Source organism: Poromitra crassiceps, assembly GCF_964638095.1.
Source record: "Poromitra crassiceps genome assembly, chromosome: 9".
Taxonomy (NCBI): domain Eukaryota; kingdom Metazoa; phylum Chordata; class Actinopteri; order Beryciformes; family Melamphaidae; genus Poromitra; species Poromitra crassiceps.
Window position 1 is genome coordinate 19,263,733 of NC_139630.1, and position 23,614 is coordinate 19,287,346.

The 23,614-nt window shown below is 44.5% G+C and overlaps 1 protein-coding gene and 1 pseudogene across 2 annotated transcripts in view; both read left to right on the forward strand.

Annotated features, from left to right (window-relative positions):
• The window catches only part of tmem214 (transmembrane protein 214), a 37,870-nt gene extending 22,990 nt beyond the window's left edge, over window positions 1-14,880 (forward strand). Inside the window, exons 10-17 of the mRNA XM_083643279.1 lie at window positions 1,626-1,717; window positions 2,204-2,252; window positions 2,398-2,505; window positions 3,529-3,646; window positions 5,082-5,178; window positions 11,695-11,863; window positions 12,000-12,151; window positions 13,790-14,880. Of these exons, the coding sequence (XP_083499405.1) occupies window positions 1,626-1,717; window positions 2,204-2,252; window positions 2,398-2,505; window positions 3,529-3,646; window positions 5,082-5,178; window positions 11,695-11,863; window positions 12,000-12,151; window positions 13,790-13,916 (912 nt within the window). The 3' untranslated portion in view covers window positions 13,917-14,880. The remainder of the gene's footprint in view (window positions 1-1,625; window positions 1,718-2,203; window positions 2,253-2,397; window positions 2,506-3,528; window positions 3,647-5,081; window positions 5,179-11,694; window positions 11,864-11,999; window positions 12,152-13,789) is intronic.
• Window positions 14,881-21,144: 6,264 nt separating this feature from the next.
• On the forward strand, window positions 21,145-22,075 carry LOC310782940 (thiamine transporter 1 pseudogene; annotated as a pseudogene). Its single transcript has 2 exons — window positions 21,145-21,531; window positions 21,584-22,075. The product of its transcript is annotated as a thiamine transporter 1 pseudogene (transcript).
• Window positions 22,076-23,614: the final 1,539 nt, after the last annotated feature.

The following is a 23,614-nucleotide window of genomic DNA, read 5'->3' on the forward strand; positions in this document are numbered from 1 at the left end:
AACAGTTTGTCATATATTCCCGTTTAATTAAGCCTAAAGAAAGACACTGACGGGCCTACATTAAATGTCTCTTTGCATCCAAGAACGTGAAATTAAATAATTTGAAAAACAATCTAAATTAAGAACCAGTTCCCTACCTGCGACAAGCCAGAGATGAGACGTGCAGTCAGTCAAACTTTTAAAAGTAGCCTATATTTTCTGAAGCGGGGGTATTGACAACGATGACGAGGTTATTAAAAGCCGACTGCAGCTGGTTGACACGCGGGCATCCAACTCGCTTTCAGAACGGACTTATAGCCTACTTCACAACATGAGAATATTTGCTTTACTTTAAACTGAAGGGCAAAGGTAAGAATATTAGCCTTGTGTTACCTGTAGCCTACATCTGAGAACGAAATCCCTTGTTGCGTGTTGTGAGCTTTGAGATGATGCTCCATAAAGTCGTTCAGACAAATAAATGAAAGCTAAATACTCCTCCTTAAATGGCAAATCAACTGAGGTTATATAATATAAGCCTATAAGCTGTGTGTGTGTAAGCCTGTATTAATATTAAGTTATATAAGGCTATTTATGCTGAAACGACGTTGACATTACTGTAGTAGGCTAAATTAACGGACATAATAATACGCTTTCTAACCTGTCAGAGGACCTCTCTGTCGCTGCTTTTCTCGCAATACCACCGCAGCAGCAATTTCTTCACTGATAAGCGCTCCGCTACATGTGCAAAGCTGAAGCCAACTTGCAATTCTTATCAACCCAACTTTTCCTCACTGTGGCGGCTTCTCATGGCTGTTTGGATCTTGTTCTGGACCATCGTTGCATAAAAAGAACTGGCCGAGGGATGTCTGCGTTGACATTTTGGTCTCTTGTGTCGAGCCAAAGCGCCGTCAGCTGTGGGATGCTGCAGGTGCGGCTTTTGCATGGCGCGTTAAAGAGCGTCTGCTGTATTGTTTCCCTTTTTCACCAAACACTCAACGTAACAGCGGGGCAAAAATCTATAATATATTTAAGTCTATATTTAAGTTGTAGTTCATGGCAACATCACTGGCTATAGGTCACACAATATTAGGCTATTTTATATAAGGAATTTATTTGTTTTGGCACATTTCCAACCGGCAACTTGAGCCGGTGACCTTTTAAATACCGGCTAAAAGCCGGCAATTACCGGCTAACTGAATCCCTGATACCTACCATCCTTCCTGTCCAGAGCCACACCAGACACCACACTGCCCGGACGACATGAAGAGACACACACACACACACACACACACACACACACACACACACACACACACACACACACACACACACACACGCAAGCCTGTCTCTTCTATGTATTGGAAGGGAAGACTTACATCACTATACCAGTGTGAGTGTGATATGGCTGTGTATAATGGTACCCTGGTCAATGTCATGAAACAGTAGTGATTGCATATTTACTGATGGCAAATCTTAGAGAAAGAAATCCAACCTAAACACTTAGAATACGGTCAATTAAAAAAAACGCTATCGGTGAGGCACATTGAGATAGTTCCACTGGAGCTATGGAGTTTGATAGTAGAACTATTTATTTCCAGTGATCTAAAATGTTGTTTTCATCTCTCTCTGTGTCTGTTGTCTTGCAGCTGCTCAGCAGTATGACGGAGTGTTTGTGTGTGGATGTTCAGAGTCTTGGAGTGTGGAGGCAGCTGTACACCAAACACTTAGCCCAGTCCAGGTGGATTATGATTATTTTTGTTTTTACGATTATATTATTATTTTAACAAGTTGTACAACTCACTCTTGACGCTGTGTGTCAGGAGCATAATTACCAGTGTAGTCATAGCTTAATTGTCATAGAATTAGAGACTTCAGAGTCTTGTGACATTTATGCAATTCAGCCTTTTACTATACTAAAATTGACTACTTTACTGAATGTGTATAAATATGAGATCTCGTATCATATTTTAACTTTTTCTCAAATGATGTTTTGTGTTTGTGATTTTAACATTTATACTGTAAAGGATATGCAATTAATCTAGTGTTAACTTGATGCAATATGTTCCTGAATAAAAACTTGAAACAACTTGAAACTGTTTATCCGGTGTAGCACAATACTCTGATAATCAGAGTGTCATGTCAGGTTCCAAATGAAGCCAAAACAAAAACACTGTGTTGCTTATTTTGCTCAGGGCTAACTCTGTTCTTCTCTCCTCTCCCCCAGTCTACTGTTGAACCATTTATTGAAGTCCTGGAACGTCTTGCCACCAAAGGTACGACTCCCGCCGTGAGGTCCACACTCACCTCCTTTACAAAGAATGGAATTAGGCCATGTTGAAGTTCACACCATTCTGCTTTTTCAGAGAATTGGCATAACTTACCTCGGAGCTTCATGCACGCTTTATCTTTGATATTTAGTTGCGGAAGAACCTTCACGAAACCGTCCAGTCGTTCAGAGTGACCAACGAGGAGATGAGAGACAACGTGGACTCTCCCGACCTCAAGGAGTGCAATAACCTGTGCGATGTAAGACGAACACTGTCCCTGCTGACACTGCTTACTGGTGTTTTGGCTAACGAGTAGGCCGTGGTCAGTTTTCAGTTTGACAAAGATGATGAAAGTGCAGATTGTTAGATTTCAAATGACGTTGTCACACGTTGAAATGTGAAAATAGTTGAAGATGTGCTTATTTGAATGCTCGTACTCCTAAAAGCAACATCCAGAGAAAATTGCCCTGAAAGTTGAACAAGCTTTGTTTGCCCTGAACAAGAGTAGTTTGCTCACACATTCATTTAATAATGTATTTATTTAGCAGGGACATTGTACATTAATCAACATGTCAGTTTCCACATCGTGTAAAGGCACCAGAGTTACATTACATACAGAGTTAGTGAGAGAGCTCATTTTCATCTGTAGTCTCTGACAGGGTGGCAATCACACAGAGGCCATGGCCTCCATTGCCCCTCCCTCTGGCCGTGATGCCCTGAGATCCCTAAGGCCACCTTGGCAGCAGTGCCCTGCTACCAGCCTGCTACTGTCAGTTGCCTTTAAAGCATCCGTTTATTGTAGTGTGCCCTGTGCAAAGGATGTGTCATGGGCTCATTTTAACACACATTTCAGAAAAATCGCTCTTCACGATGTCAATGGAGCGATGGCCTTTGTGCCCTGACATGTGGCCTGGTGCCCTAAAAGAAAACAGGACGCTGAAGTCCAAATGGCCTTTCCCCTAAAATGACGAAATTCCCACCCTGGTCCCTGAGCAGGTTGGTAAAAAAAACATAAGTTATAAGTATTTAGTGATCCTAAAACTGCCGTTTATATTGAGCGTGCATATTTATGGGGGGGGGGGGGGGGGGGACTGGGTGTGGAGGGGGGGTGTGTTAAACATTGATCTTGATTTGGGTGATTCCAGGGTTGCCTACTTGTTGGCCATCTCACCAGTCTGTGTCAAATGTTCTCAGATGTTTCCAAAGGTGTTGATACTCAGACGCCCACAGCTGGTTGTGTCTTAGTCAAGTTGAGCTCTGACTGTCCTGTCTCTGTCCTCAGAACCTGCAGGTGAAGATGCGTGGCGGGGGCTTCCCCTGGTCCAGGCTGCTCATGGCTCTGCTGGTGTTCGCCGCCGGCTTCATCGCTCATGACATCCGGTCCCACGGCTCCTTCACAGGTCCCTCCCACTCACTCCCTCACTCAACCACTCAGTCACTCACTCACTCATTCACAACATCTGATCCCACGGCTCCTTCACAGGTCCCTCCCACTCACTCAAGCACTCTACCACTCAACCACTCACTCACTCAAGCACTCACTCACTCACTCACTCACTCACTCAACCACTCACTCACTCAACCACTCACCCGCTCATTCACGACATCTGCAGTGGGTTGCACCAGCTGTGCGTAAGTTGAAACGTAACCTAGTCTGAGCGTAAAGTCTCACTAAGTCAGAGTTTACGCACTACTAAAAATATATGGGTTGCCCCAAGTGAAATTGTTACAACGTATGCATAAGTTATAACTTAAATCTTACACGTACCATTTACTAGGTGTAAAGTCCTCCGTAAAATTGGCACAGATTGCAACTTGGCACCGTGGCGCATCGTTGTTTTGCGTCCGCAGCGCGTCCGTGATAAATTACACCATTTGACATTTCGTTTTCCACAAGTGGCGGCACTGCATACACACTGCATACACACTGCATACACACTGCATACACACTGCATACACACTGCATACACACTACATACACACTGCATACACACTGCATACACATTAAAAGAACAGCAATTAAGTAGCGACTAGCGAGGCAGGATAATGGTGAATTACAATGCATTGATGATGAAACTCTCACTACAGATAAACGTTCACAATCTAACGAACGCTAACGTTCTCACTTGGTTAGTGTTAATGAAATATGAATGCATTCATTTGCGGTGGGCAACATGTCCCAGACTATCAGCCCGACTGTTTATATTCTGCTTAATTAATTGTTATTTGGGTAGTATTGACACGCCGCCCCTAAGCCAGCCAAATACCCGTATGTGTGTCTGAAAGAATATGAAATCAAGTCAGCGACTTTTCATACCGCTTCATTTGGCAACGGTATTAAACATCGATCATTTCACCGTGCTTTTCACTGATTGGTCACAGATACTGTTCACGTCATTTTCTGCGACACTATTTTGGCTAGTGTGACGTTTAAGGACTACTAGTTAAGATGTACCTTACGTCTCCGTGGTGCAACTAAACAAAGACACAACTTTAGTGTCAAACTAACTAGTTTGAACGTAGCAGTTAGTGTGGACTTTACACCCTAACTTAAGAGAGAACTTACGTTCAGCTGGTGCAACAGGCTGCAGATCCCACAGCTCCTTCATACCTGTGTCTCACTCACTCACTCACTCCACCGGCTAGGATTCACACTTAGTGGGAAGACGATACAACAATTACATCCAAATGACTGCTTCTTGTTTGTAAACAGTTAAAAATAGGCCTTTGACACTTTCTGTTGAATTCCAAAATGAGATACCCAGCATTTGGAAAGCATGTTTGTTTGTTTGTTAAGGCTTTCTAGTGAGCGAGTATGTGCGTTGTGTGTTTCAGACTCCACCACAGCCAGCTATCTACAGAGCTCAGGGATGAGTGCAGTGTCCCAGCAGGCCTGGAGCAAGGTGACCCTCTACTCTAAGCAGAGCTTCAGGTATGACCTCACCTTCACCCCGCCCTGCCTCCTTACCCCCAACATGTGCTGGAGTTAATATAGCTTCTTCTTTTTTCCCCTCTCTGTTTTTATTTTTCCACTTTATTTTCAGTTAAGTTTCCAGATTGGGTTTGTTCGCTTCAGGTTAGTTTTTATTGTTTAGGGTATTTGCCAGGGACAAGATTGAAGAAGTTCAGTATAGGTGTTATTATATTGCAATAGAAAAACAAGTAACTTTATGAAGGCATCTCTGTCATGTCGACATCCCAGTCTCAATAAACATCTGACCCAACACCTCATGCTTGTTGTGTTGATAGATTTGACCAAATTGGCAAAAGACTAAAACCAAAGACTTTTGTAAATACACAATATCGTTTCAGTTTAGTTAGAGGTTAACTAAATCCTAAAATGTTGTCTTTAAACCAATGTTTATGGCTTTTGAGTAGTGTTAATTAGGGGTGTCACGGTACACAAAAGTCACGGTTCGGTACGTACCTCGGTTTTGGGGTCACGGTTCGGTACGAATACGGCACGGTACGAAAACGGGGAAAAAAAGCAACAAATCCCAAATTCTGTTTTTTTCCCTTTGAATATGTCTGAATTCTGCTTTTTACGCTATTTTTACCATCAGAAATAGTGTCTAATATGTGGGAATGAATAAATGTCCACTATTTAATAAGATCTAGGCAATCCACACAAAAAGGTTTTACTCTAGAGCAGTGATTTTCAAAGTGTGGGGTGCGCCTCCCTCTCAGATGTCTGTATTCCAGCTGTTTGACAGGGCAAAGGCATTTCCCCCCACTTTAAATCTTTATTGTACACAAGTTTGTAAACAGAGCGCATGTGTGGAGTAGCCTAATACTCCCACCAACCCCTCCCCTGTTGTATTTGTTTTATGTAGCATTTGCGTTTGATGTAAGCACTAATTTGGAATCCTATCTAAAAGCGGCCACTAGGCGGCAGTGTTTCTTTAGTCAACGTCAAACTACCTACATGTTCAGAAGAAGAATAAAACGGCAGAAGAAGAAAAACTTCTGTTTCACTTTCCCAGTAAGTACGGGAACCCTATCAGCGCCTTAACGTTATTGGATGTGAGTTTTGTTTAGCATAATATGATTACGTTCGGTCATCTAATGGATTATTGGAACATGACAAGGAGTCATCCCCTCTTCCTTGCTTGTCTGCATCCGCAGATGTCTGGTTGAGTCTGCTTGACCGCATCACTCATCCCACGCGATGTAAGTTGCTTGTTTACAAGTTAACAGCTTTGTCAGTGTTATGTAACGTTTAGCCGCAACACGCAACTATAAAGGACTTTGTCGCGGCTACGTAACGTTACATTGGCAAGCTTACCTCGTTGGCTTGATGTTGACAGAATTTGCATAACAGCTTATCGCCACAAAACGTCCCATTCTGTGAACGCGGATTTCTATGGCCCTTGTGTTGTTTTGGTGTGTCTTCTTCTGTGGCGTTTAATTCAATTAAATTCAATGCCGTTCAAACAGCGTTTAGGTGCTTCTGGATTTGACGTATTCGTCGTGTCGTTTCATGTACCGTGAAACGACGTACCGTGATGGTTGTACTGTAAACTCACGGGACGAATACATGTACCGTGACACCCCTAGTGTTAATGCATTCTGGTAAAAATCTCCACATTTTAGACTTCGACTAAAATGTCTTCTACATACTTTATAATTTTCATGCAGCGAGACTGCCATCTAGTGATCGAAAGCTGCTTTTTCCTAGTCAAGTTTCTTTTAATCTGCCCAACGGCTCATGTCTGTCCATTCTACATCACCAATTCTGGTAAAAATCTCCACATTTTAGACTTCGACCAAAATGTCTTCTACATACTTTATAATTTTCATGCAGCGAGACTGCCATCTAGTGATCGAAAGCTGCTTTTTCCTAGTCAAGTTTCTTTTAATCTGCCCAACGGCTCATGTCTGTCCATTCTACATCACCAAGGACCCCCCCCCCCCCCACACACACACACACACACACACACACACACACACACACACACACATACAGAGGTCTATAGACTGTAACATTACATACAGTTAAGCCTAATGTCAGTGATCGAGTGGTTATAGCTACATTGTGCTGTTAGCATAGGTTATTTTAGTCTAAAATGTTATAGTTGTGGATTTATAGTATTTGGTAGGTTAGTTAGTGATGTTAGAGACAGTTAAAATCCACTACGACCAACCGTGTTGGTTAGCTCCAGTAGGCAGCCAGGTTGAGTATAAACATGATTGTGTTTACTTCAGTTCCCAAGAGTTAAGACACAGCGATCCTGCCGTAACGTTACACAAACCTAACAAACGCTTGGAGAAAAGGTGAATGAGGAAGCCGGACGAACGGTAAATTACCTGGTAAATTCAGAAAAAAAATATATAATAATAATCATGTACATATATATATATATATATATATATATATATATATATATATATATATATATATATATATATATATATATACTCATATATATATATATATATACTCATATATATATATATATATATATATATGTGAGTGGGATCCCACACAAGGGAGAGAGACCGGCCGGGCGAATCACCCGTCACCCCTAATCTCGTCAAGGTAGGCCAGAAACTGGTCCCAAAAATAGTTTGAAATCTCCCAGGTGAGTTGGTCCTCAAGAACCTGAGTCTCTCTGTTCGTATAACAGAGATCATGTCCGCCACCCACAACTGAAAAGAGGGTGGAGAGGGAGACTTCCATTTCTGCAGAATGAGTTTCTTGGCAGTGACAAGCTTCTTATTGTTTATTGAAAAGGATCCCCAGGCGTCAGCTAGTCTTCCTGTGGTCCAAGACAACAAATACATTACATGTCAGACAAACATTGAATGTCTAGAAACATGTCACAAAGAGTAAGAGAAAAGATCAAAGAAGAAACATTTAGAAAATAGAAAAAGTAAAACTAGAATCAAATAGAACATTACTGGAATACTGTAATGTAGTCTCTAAAACAGACATCACAAAATATGACAAGAGATAAGATAAAATACAAGTTAATGTGAAAATAAATAAAATCTAAGTTTCTTTTTAAAACCTGCCTTTCCTGTGATGGAACGAATGTCACCAGGAAGACAGTTCCATGAGACTATAGCCCTATCAAAAACAGCCTTCCTTAAATAGTTAGACCTAGGTCGGGGTAAAGTAATCTGTCCTCCAGTTGCTCTTCTGGTGGAGTGTGTGTGTATATTTGAACTATAAATTATGTTATTGTGAAGAAATACAGGAGTCTGGGTTAGAATCACTTTATGAACAAATATGAGTAGGTTGGCAGAAAGTCTTTCCACAACACTAAAGCCGTTTTCCCACATGCGTACCGGAAAATTACCTGTAAGTCAATATCGGACATTTCCCTTCACACTTCGGCTCGCGCATGTGGGAATCTATCAGCGAATTTTCCTGTATGTTGGGGGGCGGGGGGAGGGGGGAGCTTATTTGGGGGGTCGGCAAAACTCGAAATAAGTTCGCTTGTCAGTTGTCACACAATAAATCACACTCGTTTGACTTAAGAGCAGCGTCAAGCCGCCAGCGTAATCAACACAGCCGATTTCCCCCTCCCCTCTCTGCTCGAGAGCAGCAGCCACGAACAGACACAGCGAGAAAGGCTTGCAAGCTGCTCAACGCTTGTATGTATGTAGAGAAAGCAGACTGGCTTCGTTTGATGTGTCCGGGGTTGCCTTCGGAAATCAGCAAGCTGACATAGGCTACTGCTCTTATTAGGCTATCACAAGATCATTTCGCCAGTTTGCTTTAATGTGCGCGAATGATTAGATTATGCCCGCTGGAACATTAAGCAACGTGTGTAGGCTACTCCTCGCCCATGATTGAAGGACCGCTGTCGCGGAAAATCTTAAGAGCATACCGCTCTTCTGACTGGGTCGAAAGTGGTGAAATGTCGGGGACGACGGGGTCGCGCTTATACCGGCACGGCGCCTTTCTCACATGCAGGCATTACACCACGTTCCGGTCATTTTGCGGTACAAAGCGCATGTGGGAAAAGGGCTTAAGAGGGGATTTTTTTTTTTTTTTAACCTTTATTTATACAGGAGGAGTCTCACTGAGAGCAACGCTGTCTTTTTCAGGAGTGCCCTGTTCACATTCACACACACATTCACACCTGGAAGCTGACCAGTACAACCACAGTCTGATCTGCTGGCCACTGATCAGCTCCACTGGAGCGGTTGGGGTTTAAGGGCCTTGCTCAAGGGCGGTGCGACATTTTTTTCCTCACAGCGCGAGCAGCGCATGGCTTCTCTCCAAACATGTCCGCTTTCGAGCCACTGAGCCCTGAACACTGAGCTGTGTTTTCGCCACATTTCTTGACCCATGTGGTAGGCTATAAACTTAGATTTGCAACTGTTCGTTTTTAGTCATTTCACCAAGTAAATGTGTTGTGTTGAGAGCATTATTGAGAGAGATTAAAAGCAGCACAGAGTAGTAGGCTATCAGGGCTGAGAAGTAAAAACGGCTTTCAGTAAAAACAAGTTTGGTGATTCCTTCATGTGCTGATGTGCGGTCGTTTGAGAGTGAAAGCGCACTCAGTACTGCACAGAGTTTCATTGCGACTTTTCACGGGCTGTTCTCACCATTGTACAATACATGCTGATCACTTTCTGAGTATAATGGCATCACCCCCAGCGCGAGTCTGCACGGAGACTCGCGGAGACTCGCGGGGCCCCACCCCCACAGAGCTTTGCTCGAGTATAAGAGCACCTTTAGCCATGAGAGACGTGCATGCATATCAACCACACTAGATCTACGTGAGCAGCCCAGGACTAGTCTAGCTGCCTTGTTTTGAGCTACTTGTAGCTTACCGAGTAGACCATTGGATGCAGATGACCATACTACAGAGCAGTAATCTAAATGACATAAAACCATAGAGCAAACAACTTGACGAAACCGCAATGATGTGAGATAAGGAGAGCACTTCCGAGTTATTGCAACCGCTGTGCCCATTTTTGCAACCACCTTGTTGATGTGATCAGACCAAGATAATGTACAGTCAAGCCATATATTCAAAAAAAAATCAATTCAAACTTTATTTCAGACACAAGCGCAGGTCCATATAAAACAAGACAAGACATAAAATACATTATAAATGCAAAGACAACACTAAAATAAATACAAGGCATCATAAAACATAGAGGCTCTTTGTCCAATGTCGCCACAAAGGAGAATAAAACCTGCTGTTGCTTAAAGCAGGATTGGTTAAGGCCACAATAACCCTGTTCAGAGAGGCATCTAATCGACACATAAATCTGTACATGAGATTTCTCAAAGGTGCATTTAGTGTGGGTATACCCATAGTGACAAACAGCTGACTGGCACTATGCCAACGAAGGACTCGCAAGAGCAGTCGTAGAGCATCGTTATAAACCACATTAAGTTTTTTCATGCTGCTTTTCCTGTAGCTGCCCCACAGGTGAGCAGTGTACAGTGGCGTACAGTCCATAGTCTTCTTAAGCCTTCTTAAGCCCTTCTTCACTTACGGCTGCTTTTACTCGGCTGAAATCCACTTTTTGTTGTTTTGCCGGAGCAGGAGTAGTATCACTGCCACTGGCAGTCGCTTCACCGTCAGGTTTTTTCCAAGCAGATTCACAGTGCCCCTTTAAGATGTTTCATCAAGTTAGATGTATTTTTTGCGGTTGAAAAGGTTTTGCTGCTCACAGCACAAAGTTTACAACGGACAGCAATGTTCTTTGCATCTTTGACCGAGACAAACTCAAAATAATGGCAATACTTCCAGCTTTTGAACGCGTATTTCTCTTGCTCTTCTCCCTCTTCTGACTCCATCATGCTTCGGTTTGTTTTGAATTAGCCGGCGTGCCGTGTGCAGAACCACGCTCTGACGCTGTCGCGCGCACATACATGTCATAGATGACGTATATGTGTGCACGACAGGGCTACCTGAGACCGTGAAGATCAAATGTTTTCTCTTCTCTTTTTACATAGAAAACACTGCATTCTGGCGGGCAATGATCTAACGCAGTAATGCAGCGTTACTTGGATTAGTAACTGTAATATAATTACTGTTTTGGAAATTGAAAAGCTTTATATTACTTACTGAAAAAGTAACTAATTACGCGTTAGTGTAACTACCCAACACTGAGTAGTAGTAACGTAATGTTACAACCAGCATATTTCCAGAACCCCCACTCAGTCCGACGTCCTCGCTGACTAACTAACGTTAGCCGCTGAGCCAAACTGCTGAATGACACAGCGCATGCACACTAGCATCCATTCGATTACACCCAGCTCCTCCCAGAAAGATGTGTTTTTCAAGGCTCTGCTACCTCTGTCTGTTTAATTCTCCTTTAACTACCTATAATAACCTTGGTGTATGCGGAACAAGCCTTTGCCGTATATATGGAACTAGCTCTTTTCCTCAGCTACAGGTTGTGAAACTAGCTCGTATATATGATTCAAATCAACATCACCTGTGTCTGTATGTTTGTCTGTATGTTTCCTCTGTAGCTGGTTGGAGACAAACACACCGTACTATTACTCTGAGTGCGTGCGGGTCCTGGGGCCACTAATGGAGCAAGGTATGGAAAAGGCCAAAGCAGCCGCCGTCTTCATCTGTGAAAACACCTCCCAGCTCATCCTGTGGCTCAGAGAAAAGACACCGCTGCTCATAGACTGGGTAAGCCTGCTCAGACTCATGTATGGAGGATTGACCTGCTCAGACTCATGTATGGAGGATTGGCCAACAAGGTGAAAGAGTGCCATTTAATTTGACTGTGACTGACTTTCCCCTGTGTGCATCTTCTGTTCTCCAGGTGAGCACCAACACTCCAGACAGCGTGTTCCAGGCTTTGGAATATCTAAAGGAGCTGCTGCTCTTCCTCCACCACAACTACATCCTGCCTGCCCGGGCACACATAGCCCAGCTGCTGCAGAGAGCGTGGAGCAGCCTGCAGGACTCGTGCAAGTCAGTGCCTCACCTCCCTCCTGTGCACATTGTGTCCACATAGGACTGAACTGGATTATGTTCAACATTCTTCTCCTGCCGATTCTCTCCTGTCCACATTGTGTCGACTCGACATAGTTAACTGGATTACATTTAAAACGGGTCCAGGGGCTACGTCGCAAATCTGATTTCTCCTATTTAAACCGTTCCTACTATCTGTCTCTTTCCATCATAGTCTGATGTGTTTGTGTTTTCCCTGCAGTGGTGAAGTGTCTGATGGAGGGTTTACTTTATTGCTTTACTTTATTGTCATTTAGCAGACGCTTTCATCCAAAGCGACGTACAACAGATTAAAATACATCACACAATTAAACATAGCAGAATAATGGAAATAGATTAAAACAGACAATATGTGATCATGATAAAAGTATGCATAGATAAAAATGATCAAGAGTGCAGATTATTACAGTGTATGAACAGCAGAGGGAGAGATAGCAAAATGGATGGTGAATAGATGAGTTTTAAGTTTTCTTTTAAATATGGGCAAAGATGTGGCCATTCTAGCTGCAGGGGGGAGCTCATTCCACCATGTCGGGGCGAGAACTGAAAAAAGTCTCGTTCGAGCACCACCTGTAGGGCCGCGCAGGGAGGGAGGGGCGAGACGTCCTGTAGGGCCGCGCAGGGAGGGAGGGGCGAGACGTCCTGTAGGGCCGCGCAGGGAGGGAGGGGCGAGACGTCCTGTAGGGCCGCGCAGGGAGGGAGGGGCGAGACGTCCTGTAGGGCCGCGCAGGGAGGGAGGGGCGAGACGTCCTGTAGGGCCGCGCAGGGAGGGAGGGGCGAGACGTCCTGTAGGGCCGCGCAGGGAGGGAGGGGCGAGACGTCCTGTAGGGCCGCGCAGGGAGGGAGGGGCGAGACGTCCTGTAGGGCCGCGCAGGGAGGGAGGGGCGAGACGTCCTGCACTAGTGGAGGGGCGGAGGGAGCGGTAGGAGGTTTGGAAACTGACCAGTGGCTGTAAATATGGAGGGGCTGTTTGATAGACTGCTTTGTAGGCTAAAACCAGGGTCTTGAATTTAATGCGAGCCAGGATGGGAAGCCAATGTAGATGACGGAAGAGGGGGGTGACATGGGAAAATTTGTTTTGATTGAAAATCAGACGGGCTGCAGCGTTTTAGGGTTGTCACGATATTAGAATTTCTAACTTTGACACAGTACCCAGGAAAATATGGATACTCGATACCACGAGGGGAAGGAAATGACAACACATCAAGAGGCGTAAAAATAAACAGACAGATGGACGGATAGACGCACACTTCTCCATAATCTAGGCCTGATAAAAATAAAATAAAATAAATTTTATTCTCTATCACTAATTAAAAACGTTGCACTTACACACAGATTACCCCTGCTCTAGTCATCAGCCTATCAGACCGCTTTTAGCTAATTGAAGCAACAGATTCCCACCAATGATGGGGAGGGAAAAGCCAGTAGTGGTACCCGATATTGTTGCAAATGACTATTGTATCCGTTTATTTGTTACCAATATCGATACCTGTTGCAAATTACTATTGTATCCATTAATTATTTGTATTTTGTATTGATACTTATGGATACTTTTGACAGCCCTATGTACTCAGTGTGTCCCGTTTGTTTTCCCTGCAGTGGTGAAGTGTCGGTGTCCTGCCTGCAGAGCCACGCCCTGTCCTTCACCAACTCCACGTGGCACCTGCTCCAAGACACCACCTCCGCCATCAAGACCTGGGCACAGCAGCTGCTCACAGCAGCATGATGCCAGCATGCACACACACACACACACACACGTTAGACTGACCTGATCTGAGGCTGCCTTTGGACCCGCCCCTCTTAAGCTGTGATTGGACACTCTGGGGTCAGACTGTCACTTGAAAGACCCTCTCTGTCTCTTCTTCTTCTTCAGTTTGATCGATCTGCATGCAGTTTTATAGGTTTGTCTTTTTTTCTACCGATCTTTCTCTCCCCGCCGGATGCAGAGGTCGTCCCTCCCACTTTCTACAGCCTACATTTAAGATGGATTCCCTTAAATTCATGTAATTTATAGAAAAGTCTAGGTTTGTAGATTTATAAACATTTTTTTTTATTTATAGATATAAAAGAAGTATTCTGTGAAAACGTGTGAAAGAGGAGTGGACGGACTAGTCGGATATTCCAGACTTCTCCAAGCCACCGTTTCAGGGCGGCTTCATTTCCCGCACCTAATCTTAGCTGAGCCTGCTCAGTGTGTGTGAGGCTGTGCAAAGGTGTCCTCAAGCCCGGGAAGCCCTCCGGTGGACAGTTGAGGATACGCAGCCTCGAGGAGGCAGTGAAGAAATGTGTTGATGAGAGCGGGCCGGTCCAGTAGGCTCAGCTGTTGGGGAGTCGAGGAGGTGCAGGAGAAGGAATGGACCCGCCGTCTAATTCTGTTCATCTAGTCGCCTTTCTTCTCGCAGAAGAACTACAAATGACAGTGTTGGTGATTGCTGATGCGTCCCTCATCCCCTTCTGCTTGAAGGTTGATAATGATGATCTGTGTGTGTATCTATGTGTATGCGTGTGTATGCATGCTTGTTGGTAACGGGGTGATGATTGACCTCATGCCGACATGCTCCTATTGGCGCCCTCCTGTGGGCAAAGCAAGCCTTTCTGACCAGCTGTGAGAGAGAGATGTTTGGATGGCGACAGCGATGATTTAATTTGTTACTTTCTAATAAATGTAAATGATTTATAATAAAGTCTTCAACCCCATTGAGTGCCTTTTTGGATCAACTCATCTGGGTCTTCAGCCAGACAAGCTGCAGCCTGAAAGCATGGTGGTGAGGTGGTGGTTTTATTGTTTTGCTAAACATTGATGCCAAAAACGTTTCTACATAAAGTAGGCCACAAAATATGGGGGTAAAGGGTATGAACAAGATTTTTAAAAAAAATGTAGCTTCTAGCATACTATTAGCCTTTTTCACTTCCCAGCCAATTCACCCATTTTGTGTCTAAATGCCGGAAGGAACACAGGTGCAAGCAGAACAATAACGAGGGCCCCGGCACTGGATCACCAAATGGATTGGAAGTTGGAAACGCTCATTGATGTTCTGCTCGCACCTGTGTTACTTCCTACCTTTTAGACACAATGGGTGAATTGGGTGGGAAGTGAAAAAGGCTAATTGCTTAGATGTATGGATAAAATGTGACAGCTGCTGGTATTTTGACCCACATGTAGGCGGAGGTCATTTTTCTGTTTTTTACAGATTATGAAAGTTCAGATTGTAAACTTTCAAATGATGTGTCACACATTGTAATCTGAAAACAAAATGAAGGAGTTATGCTTATTTGAATGTTCACACTCCTAAAAGCTACATTCAGAGATAACAGGGCTCAAAGTTGGAGAAGCTTTTCACACCTACAGTAGGCAGCCAGGTAAGGGGGGACTGGACAACAAGGACTTTTATTTAACAAGATACACTTATTTACTGATTCTAAAACGGCTGCATTTGATGTGGAATAGATAGTTCAAAATCTAAACTTGTGTATTAATGGAAAAAAACAAAAAAACATGTTTTCAAAAAAGAAACTTTTCTCATTTTCTGGGAATTACAATTGGCCTACATCTCCTGGGGTGTGTCACAAATATGAGTACCTGCTGGTAACACTTTGGAAACCTCAAATGACATAATTATATCCCATGTTGTAGAAAAGGCCCTCACATAGCCTACCAACTGATGAGACCATGGCATACACATTAAAACACCCACGGGCCGGATTCGAACCGGCGACCTAATGAGCTGATGTTGACCACCGTAATCGATGTCACTGCAACTGTGAGGTCATCGATGATGTCACTACAACTATGAGGTCATCGATGATGTCATTAAAGTGCAGCTGTGATGTCATCGGTGATGTCATACATGCTAAGTGTCACCGTTTGCATTTGGCAGCGTAGACAGGACCTCTTTAGCTTAGTTGATGTTTATTTCTATAGTTTCTGGATGTTTTTGATGGTTGAACACATGGGAACCTGACTGACTGGGGGAATCATAGGATTCCTCACTCACCCGATCGCCTGAGCTGTCCCGGGCTGGGATGCCACAATAGCCACATGCACTAGCATTGAGGAGCTACCAACCCCTGGGGCCGCCTAGGTAAGCAAGCTACTTCAATGGTCAAAACAGCCTGTAATCTTGTTCAGTTCTCATGTTACGGATTGATGCAGTGTTAGATACTAGACACGAGTTCATTAACGAGTTTATTCAGGAGAACGATATTGAACCGTAACAAGATATAAATAAGCGATGTTTCAGGTTTTCAATGACTCTATCTCCGATTCTCTGTTGTTCGACTGCCACGTACTTGATCTGCTGCCTTACTCCCGCCTGTTTTACTCCAATAAAGCTTGAAAGACACCTCCGTGGTTCTTATCAGTCACCTGCGGCGAGTTCAGATTTAAATAATCCAGTACAAAATAAGCCGAAGCTACAACTTCCCTACAAAGTGGACATTCGAGCAGGATACCCGGAGCGTACTACAGTTCAAGATGTCTGGACTCTCATCTTGGAGAAAAGTCAGCGCGAAAGCTTCCCTGATGAACTGCGTCTCCTGAAGGCGGGCGAACCCGTTCCCGCCACCAGCCGACTACGAGTCTTATCGACTACGACTCGAGTCTTATCCCCCAAGCTGGATGAAGATGGAGAGCTCCTGTGTCAGCATTCGATGAACGGACCAGACGATAGGGAACCTTATCGCTTTGGACCTGGACGTTCTGGTTACCAAGCTCCTGATCCAAGATTACAACAGACGTATGGGCCATCCCGACCTGAAAGCAGTGTTCGCCCGTATTCGTCAACCCTACTGGATTCGGCGCGGGCGCACTGATACATCTCGTATGAAATACCAGGTCGTGTCCTAACGTCCCAACAAGCATAGCAAGAGTCCAACCTGCAGTCCCGCCTGCAATGGACCTACATCTGCACCTGCATACCTGAGGCCACCCGGTTCACAACCGTCAGTGACTTCATCACTGACACCGCTCAGTGGCTGCACGGGGCAGCTGGTGACACCAGTAGCTGCACGGGGCAGCTGGTGACACCAGTAGCTGCACGGGGCAGCTGGTGACATTAGTAGCTGCACGGGGCAGCTGGTGACACCAGTAGCACGGGGCAGCTGGTGACACCAGCAGTGTGCGAACTATACTGTGGCTTTCGGGGGAGCCACTACAGGAAATTTGAGGCAATTTGAAGGCCAATTTAGGGGTATAACTCATTTTAAATCAGCACGCTCAAAGACACGGATACAGCTCGTGTTCCACTTTTCTCTCCAAGAGAGAAAAGCGCGCTGCGCACACAGAGAGGGAGGGAGGGTGAGAGAGCACAGAAAGGCGAAACGGGCGCACTGCTCTCTATATACACTGCATCCACAAGAACATGATATCTCTGCCCAACACTTTTATCCACTCCATAACGCACATGTCCCACTCACTGTGAAGTTCCTGACACATTCCATCTCACAAACAGTCCTCCATATGCGGGAGGACTCGGAGGTAGGCTATTCCAGCTTCACGTCGTCACTTTTTCCACATCTGCGTTTGAAGTAGAAGCGACTTGTTGCTGTTCAACTGACGGCTGCTTCCATTTCTTCGTGAATGTAAAGTTTGTCAAACTGCCTTGTTTTCTTTTTGACATCTTGCTGTTGTTTTAAATCTGACCTGACCGCGTGAGTGATGTTTGATTTGCACCTGCGCCGCCACGCTTCGATGTGATGATGATAAGAATAACATGCATGTCGGTATAGGGGCTTACAGTGAATTTGACAGTGATTGAGCACACTCTGAATCATACGATTAAAATAGCTTAATTTTACGCATTATTCACTATGAAGGTACAGAAAAAGAAATAGAAAATACATGGGGTAATATATATTAGTCAATAATTTAGAGACCCCCCCAAATTTCACAAGTCATGCTTTCAGGGGGTCTACTATTTCTTTAAGGGGAGCCAAAGCCCCCCCAGCTCCCCCGTAGTTCGCACCCTGGACACCAGTAGCGGAGGAGTAACTCGAGGGCCTTTCTTTTGGGATTCAGAGTTCCTCCAGAAATCTGGGGCCCTCTCATACCGACTCATTGGAACACCCACAGGCCGGATTCGAACCGGCGACCTAACGAGTTGATGACATAGACTTGACCACCGTAATCGGTTTTACTCCACCGTGAGGTCATCGATGATGTCACTGCAACTGTGAGGTCATCAATGATGTCACTACAACTATGAGGTCATTGATGATGTCATAAGTGCAGCTGTGATGTCATACATGCCAACAAAGGATGTTTCAGGTTTTCAGTTACTCTCTCTCCGATTCTCTGTTTGACTGCCACATACTTGATCTGCTGCTTTACTCCTGCCTGTTTTTGTTTTTTTTAGATGCTTTTTGGGGCATCTTTGCCTTTATTAGACAGGACACTAGGCATTAGGCAGACAGGAAAGGTGGGGAGAGAGAGATGGGATGACATGCGGCAAAGGATCTCGGGTCGGGTTCGAACCCACATCGACCGAGGTAAGCCACCCACACTCACACTCCTTCCTGTTTTGCTCCAATCAAGCTTGAAAGACACCTCCATGGTTCTTATTGGTCACCTGCAGTGAGTTCCGATTTCAATAATCCAGCACAAAATTGACTGTAAACTATAAGATCCCTACACATATGTTACAGCATAAATGCCACACGTTTTCATTTGATTTGGAACATGCAACCCCATAATAGCATTTGATTGTTTATCTACAGTATGCATAAATTGGGCAGAAATGGAAAAACAATTACAACTTATTTTCACATTTCCAGTATGTGTTAATAGTATGTGTTAATAGGCAGTGGAGCCTTGCATTCAGCAGTTAAAAACGCATAGTTATCTTGTTCTGTACACAAGGTGAAAGGGAGGGAAGACAAGTCAAGGCGTTTTATTTTGTTTAGGTGAAAACGAGGCCATGAGATTGTATAGTATGAATAAAGTGGATAGCAATGTCCTTTTCTGTCAAAAGACTTTTAGAAGAGAAGATTCCGTATACCCTGCTGTCTGTTGACCACTAGGTGGCACTCTCGTGTAGGCTAGCACGTGTGTGTGTCTGTGTGATGATGAAAGTAACACCGTCGCCTGCCTCAAGTGAATGCTGAGCTGACAGTGATGCCGTTGTTCCTCAGAGGTGAGCTTCTCAAGACTGGATTCCTGACAATCGGTAGGTCTACGCACATTTTCCTTTTTTGATAACGAAACTAACGAGTAGGCTACTTTCCCCCAGATATCTTGAGCTGAGGTGACAGCGACGGAGGTGAGCCAAAACAAGTCAAGGGAGCCCTTTGAAATGCTTTCCCTTCGTCTAAATGTATTTAGCATGAGCTGCATTTAGTGCTAACGCTAATTTAGCCCCTTCCTATGATAACGTGACATTACAGAAACTTTAATCTGGCTTCAAAACTGAGGCCGCCGCTGTGTTAACATTACCCAGCGAGATGTGCTACCACGCATGCGCAGAACCGCAAAGTAGCACATCTCCCTAGGTAGCGTGACACTGTTAAATACTTAGATTTTGCGTCATGTCATATCCTCTGTAATGTTAGAATTGCATTAACTGCATGCATAAACTCTTTAAAAGAAACATTTAAAATTCATACAGTCCAACCCCCTCGATAGCTCAGATGGTAGAGCGGAGGACTGTAGTATGGTAATAGACATCCTTAGGTCGCTGGTTCGAATCCGGCTCGAGGGAGGGTCATGTTTTCTTTTTGCATTGCGGTTTTATTGCACTAACGTTCCACGCGTACGTATTATTACACATCTATTATTATGATATGCTGTGGCTCGTCCGGAAGTATGTAGCCACAGGCTTTCCACGTTGAGAATGCAAGACTTGCTCTCTTTTTCGGTCGTAGCACAAAACGATGTTGAAGTGGTAGTGTAGGGACCTACAACAACAACAACAACAGCAACAACAACAACAGCCATCTTATGATTGTATGCCAATGTTCCAGCTTTCCTTGCTGCTTTGAGGTTTTTTGTCACTCTTTTTACAGACATTGCATTTACAAACCCTAGTAAGGCAATCATTACATGTGTAGAAAACATTGATAAGATTGAACAGACAGAAGAACATTTACACAGACAATACATGCTGCTTTGAGCTAGCCCACATCTTTTCTCTACGAAATGCTATTTTCTGTTTATTGAAACGTTTTCGATTAAAAAGAGACTGACATTTTGAATGCTTTCTAGGTCATGTGTGATCTATAAATAGCTCACACTTGTTGCAGCAGTGCATCTTGGGGGATTAGCTCAAATGGTAGAGCGCTCGCTTAGCATGCGAGAGGTAGCGGGATCGATGCCCGCATCCTCCAAATACTTTATTTCTTTATCGATTGTATATACACACACTTTTAACTCTGCCATGCTGTTTCAGGGCACCAATACCTCAGCACACTGCAAACTAACACTGTTGAAGAAACTGTATTTTCAAGACCCAAAGCATGAAAAGCATGAAAGCAGCATGAAAACAACACTCAAGTTCTAGACCAACTCCATAAATCAATGTACAAAACAAGCCGCAGATTGCAGGGGCTGATGACATCATCCCCGATGACATCACAATGGCTCGAGTGACATCAGTGATTAAATCATCACCGGTGATATATCACAATGGCTCTGTTTTTAAGTGAGACAGACACTGATGATGTCATAAAATCACCAATGTACGAGTAACTGTCCTCTACTTACGCACAGAGCCATAATTTGTGACATCTCACATCGCCGCCGATGACATCACAATTGGCTCGAGCGACATTACTGATGACATCATCATCGACGATGACATCACATTTGCTCGAGAGACATCGCCGATGTCATCACAGTGGCTCTCTGCACGCCAAGTGATTTGCATCAAATGGCGGTTGGCACATCACTGTGAGCTTGTCAGTGGAGGCCTTGGCAGCGGTAGCTACGGTATGTGGAGGTCATGCGGTGTGGATCCTGCAACATGTCTGCCTTCAACACCACCGTTCTCCTCTGTGCGTACGGCTTCTTCTCCAGCATCAGGACGTCTGAGCCTTTCCTCACCGCCTTCCTCCTGGGCCCAGCCAAAAACCTGACGCACACACAGGTCGTCAATAAGATCTACCCAATATGGACGGACTCCTACCTGGCGTTGCTTTTCCCCGTCTTTCTGGCCACAGACTACCTCTGTTACAAGCCTGTGCTGATTCTGCAGGCTGCCAGCTTCATAGTGACCTATGCCATGCTGGTGAAGGCCCAGGATCTGCTGGCCATGCAGCTCCTAGAGGTTTTTTATGGGTTGGCCACAGCCTCCGAGGTGGCCTACTACGCCTACATCTACAGTGTGGTGGAGCCCGGCCAGTACCAGAGAGTGAGCGGCCTCTGTCTGTGATGATGTCATCACAGTGTCCCGGGCTGATGAGAGGGGAGGAGGTAGAGGTGGGTTAGTGGCGGTGTTGCAGATGCTGTGGGCGGACTTCCTCCAGTGCTACTCCTGCCGCCCCCTGCTGGCCTGGTCGCTGTGGTGGGCACTGTTCACCTGCGGCCACTTCCAAGTGGTCAACTACGCTCAGGCCCTGTGGGAGAAGGTGCGGCCCTCCCAGGACTTTGACATCTACAACGGCTACGTGGAGACCCTCTCCACACTGCTAGGGGCATTGGCGGCGCTGGCAGCGGGCTACCTGCTGAGCACGCAACGCCACACCTTGGTGTTTGGAGTGAACACCTTCATGGCTTTACTTCTCCATTCTCTGCTCACTGTGGTGGTGGTGGACTCCGGCGCCCTGGGCCTCCATGTCTTCTCACAGTTCCTTATTTATAGCAGCTACTTTGCCGTTATTTCTGTGGTCTTCCTCCTCGCTGCTCTCTACAGGCTGGCCTGCAGGGGGCGATCTGAGCCGGAGGTCTCCGCCTGACCGGTGGAGAAACGGAGTCGGACTCTCCTCCAAACGGTGACACGTGAGCTCTACCAGATCGTCCCAGATCGTCGCTGTCAGGCGGAAACCTTGTATGTCCTAATTCAGCCATCCCCCCATCCTCCCTAAATGGATTTAATGGGTACCAAACAAATAACCTGAAATTTTCAGGTACTTTGGACCAACAAAAATATGTTATTTTACTGGTTATTAATGTTGTTATAATTATTACACCATGTTCAAATGGGAAAGTATTTTATTCCTTGTAAAGAATAGCTTTTTTGGAGATAATACAAGGTTTCTGCCGACAGCGACGATGTGTGACCATGCTGTCTGTCTGATGAGGTACAGGAGCATAATTGATCTGCAGCAGCGATAATACCCAGTGACCAAACATCTGAGTGTCCAACACAAAGTCTACATGCTGCCTATGTCTTTGCCTTTACCACCACATAACGGGGCTATAATCAAAGCAACATTTATTTATTTTTATTATTTTTGGGGGAAGGGGGGTGAGAGAGAGAACAAGGGCAAATTTGGCCCAGGACCACATCCCTCGTGAGCGTCCTTTTCCATTCACTTTACTGTTCCTGACTGAGTGACCGAACCTAAAAAGCCGTCTCGTGACCAGCGTGGTAAAAACAAACAATCAATCAAGACATCACAATATGTTTTGTCCCAGAGCAACTCATTCATTACATTGGCGTTATCATAACCTTATTGAACCCATGACATACTGTAGATGTAATAGTAGAGAGATTGTGTGGTCAGAAGCCCTTGCAATTTTGCTAAGATAACCATGACCTGTCCACCACACGATTACTGATTTTAAACATTACAGAGCAAAAACATACCATTACAAACTTGACAAATGAACAATATCAAATTGAACAATATCAAATTTAAACGGTGAAAACGTCTCAACAATTTGAAAGTTGTGGGGAGCCAAATCTTAAAATTTTACTCTTTATACAGTTCGGTTCATATACGTATATTTGGACGTTGGACACAATCTTCATCATTTTGGCTCTGTACACCACCACAATGTATGTGTGTGTGTGTGTAATGTACTGTATGTATATGTATATATTAGGGCATTCACGACTAGTGAATTTTACTAGTCGTCCCTAAAGGTAGTCGACTAGTTTTTTTTTTTTTTTTTTTTTAAGAAAGAACATGAGGTATTTCCACGACATACATGGACTATCATATCCCATATCCCATATCCCACACAAAGAACATCAAAACACAACAAAACAAAACAAGAAAACTGCATAAGATACACAATAATCCAAGAACAAACAAGACTATTGGACAAACAACCAAACAAAAACAATGCATTCAGCTCCTATCCTGATAAGCCTAATGACACTGGGGTAAAAGGTTCTTAAAGTCAAACTCTGTATGTGGTTGCCATATTTTGGGGATGTCTAAGAATCTGCCTTTGCTCTTGTAGTAAATGTTATCCAACGTATGGTAGCTTGAGAGTTCATTCCACCAGTGAACTACAGCTGGGGGATTGGATGCTTTCCAATTTAA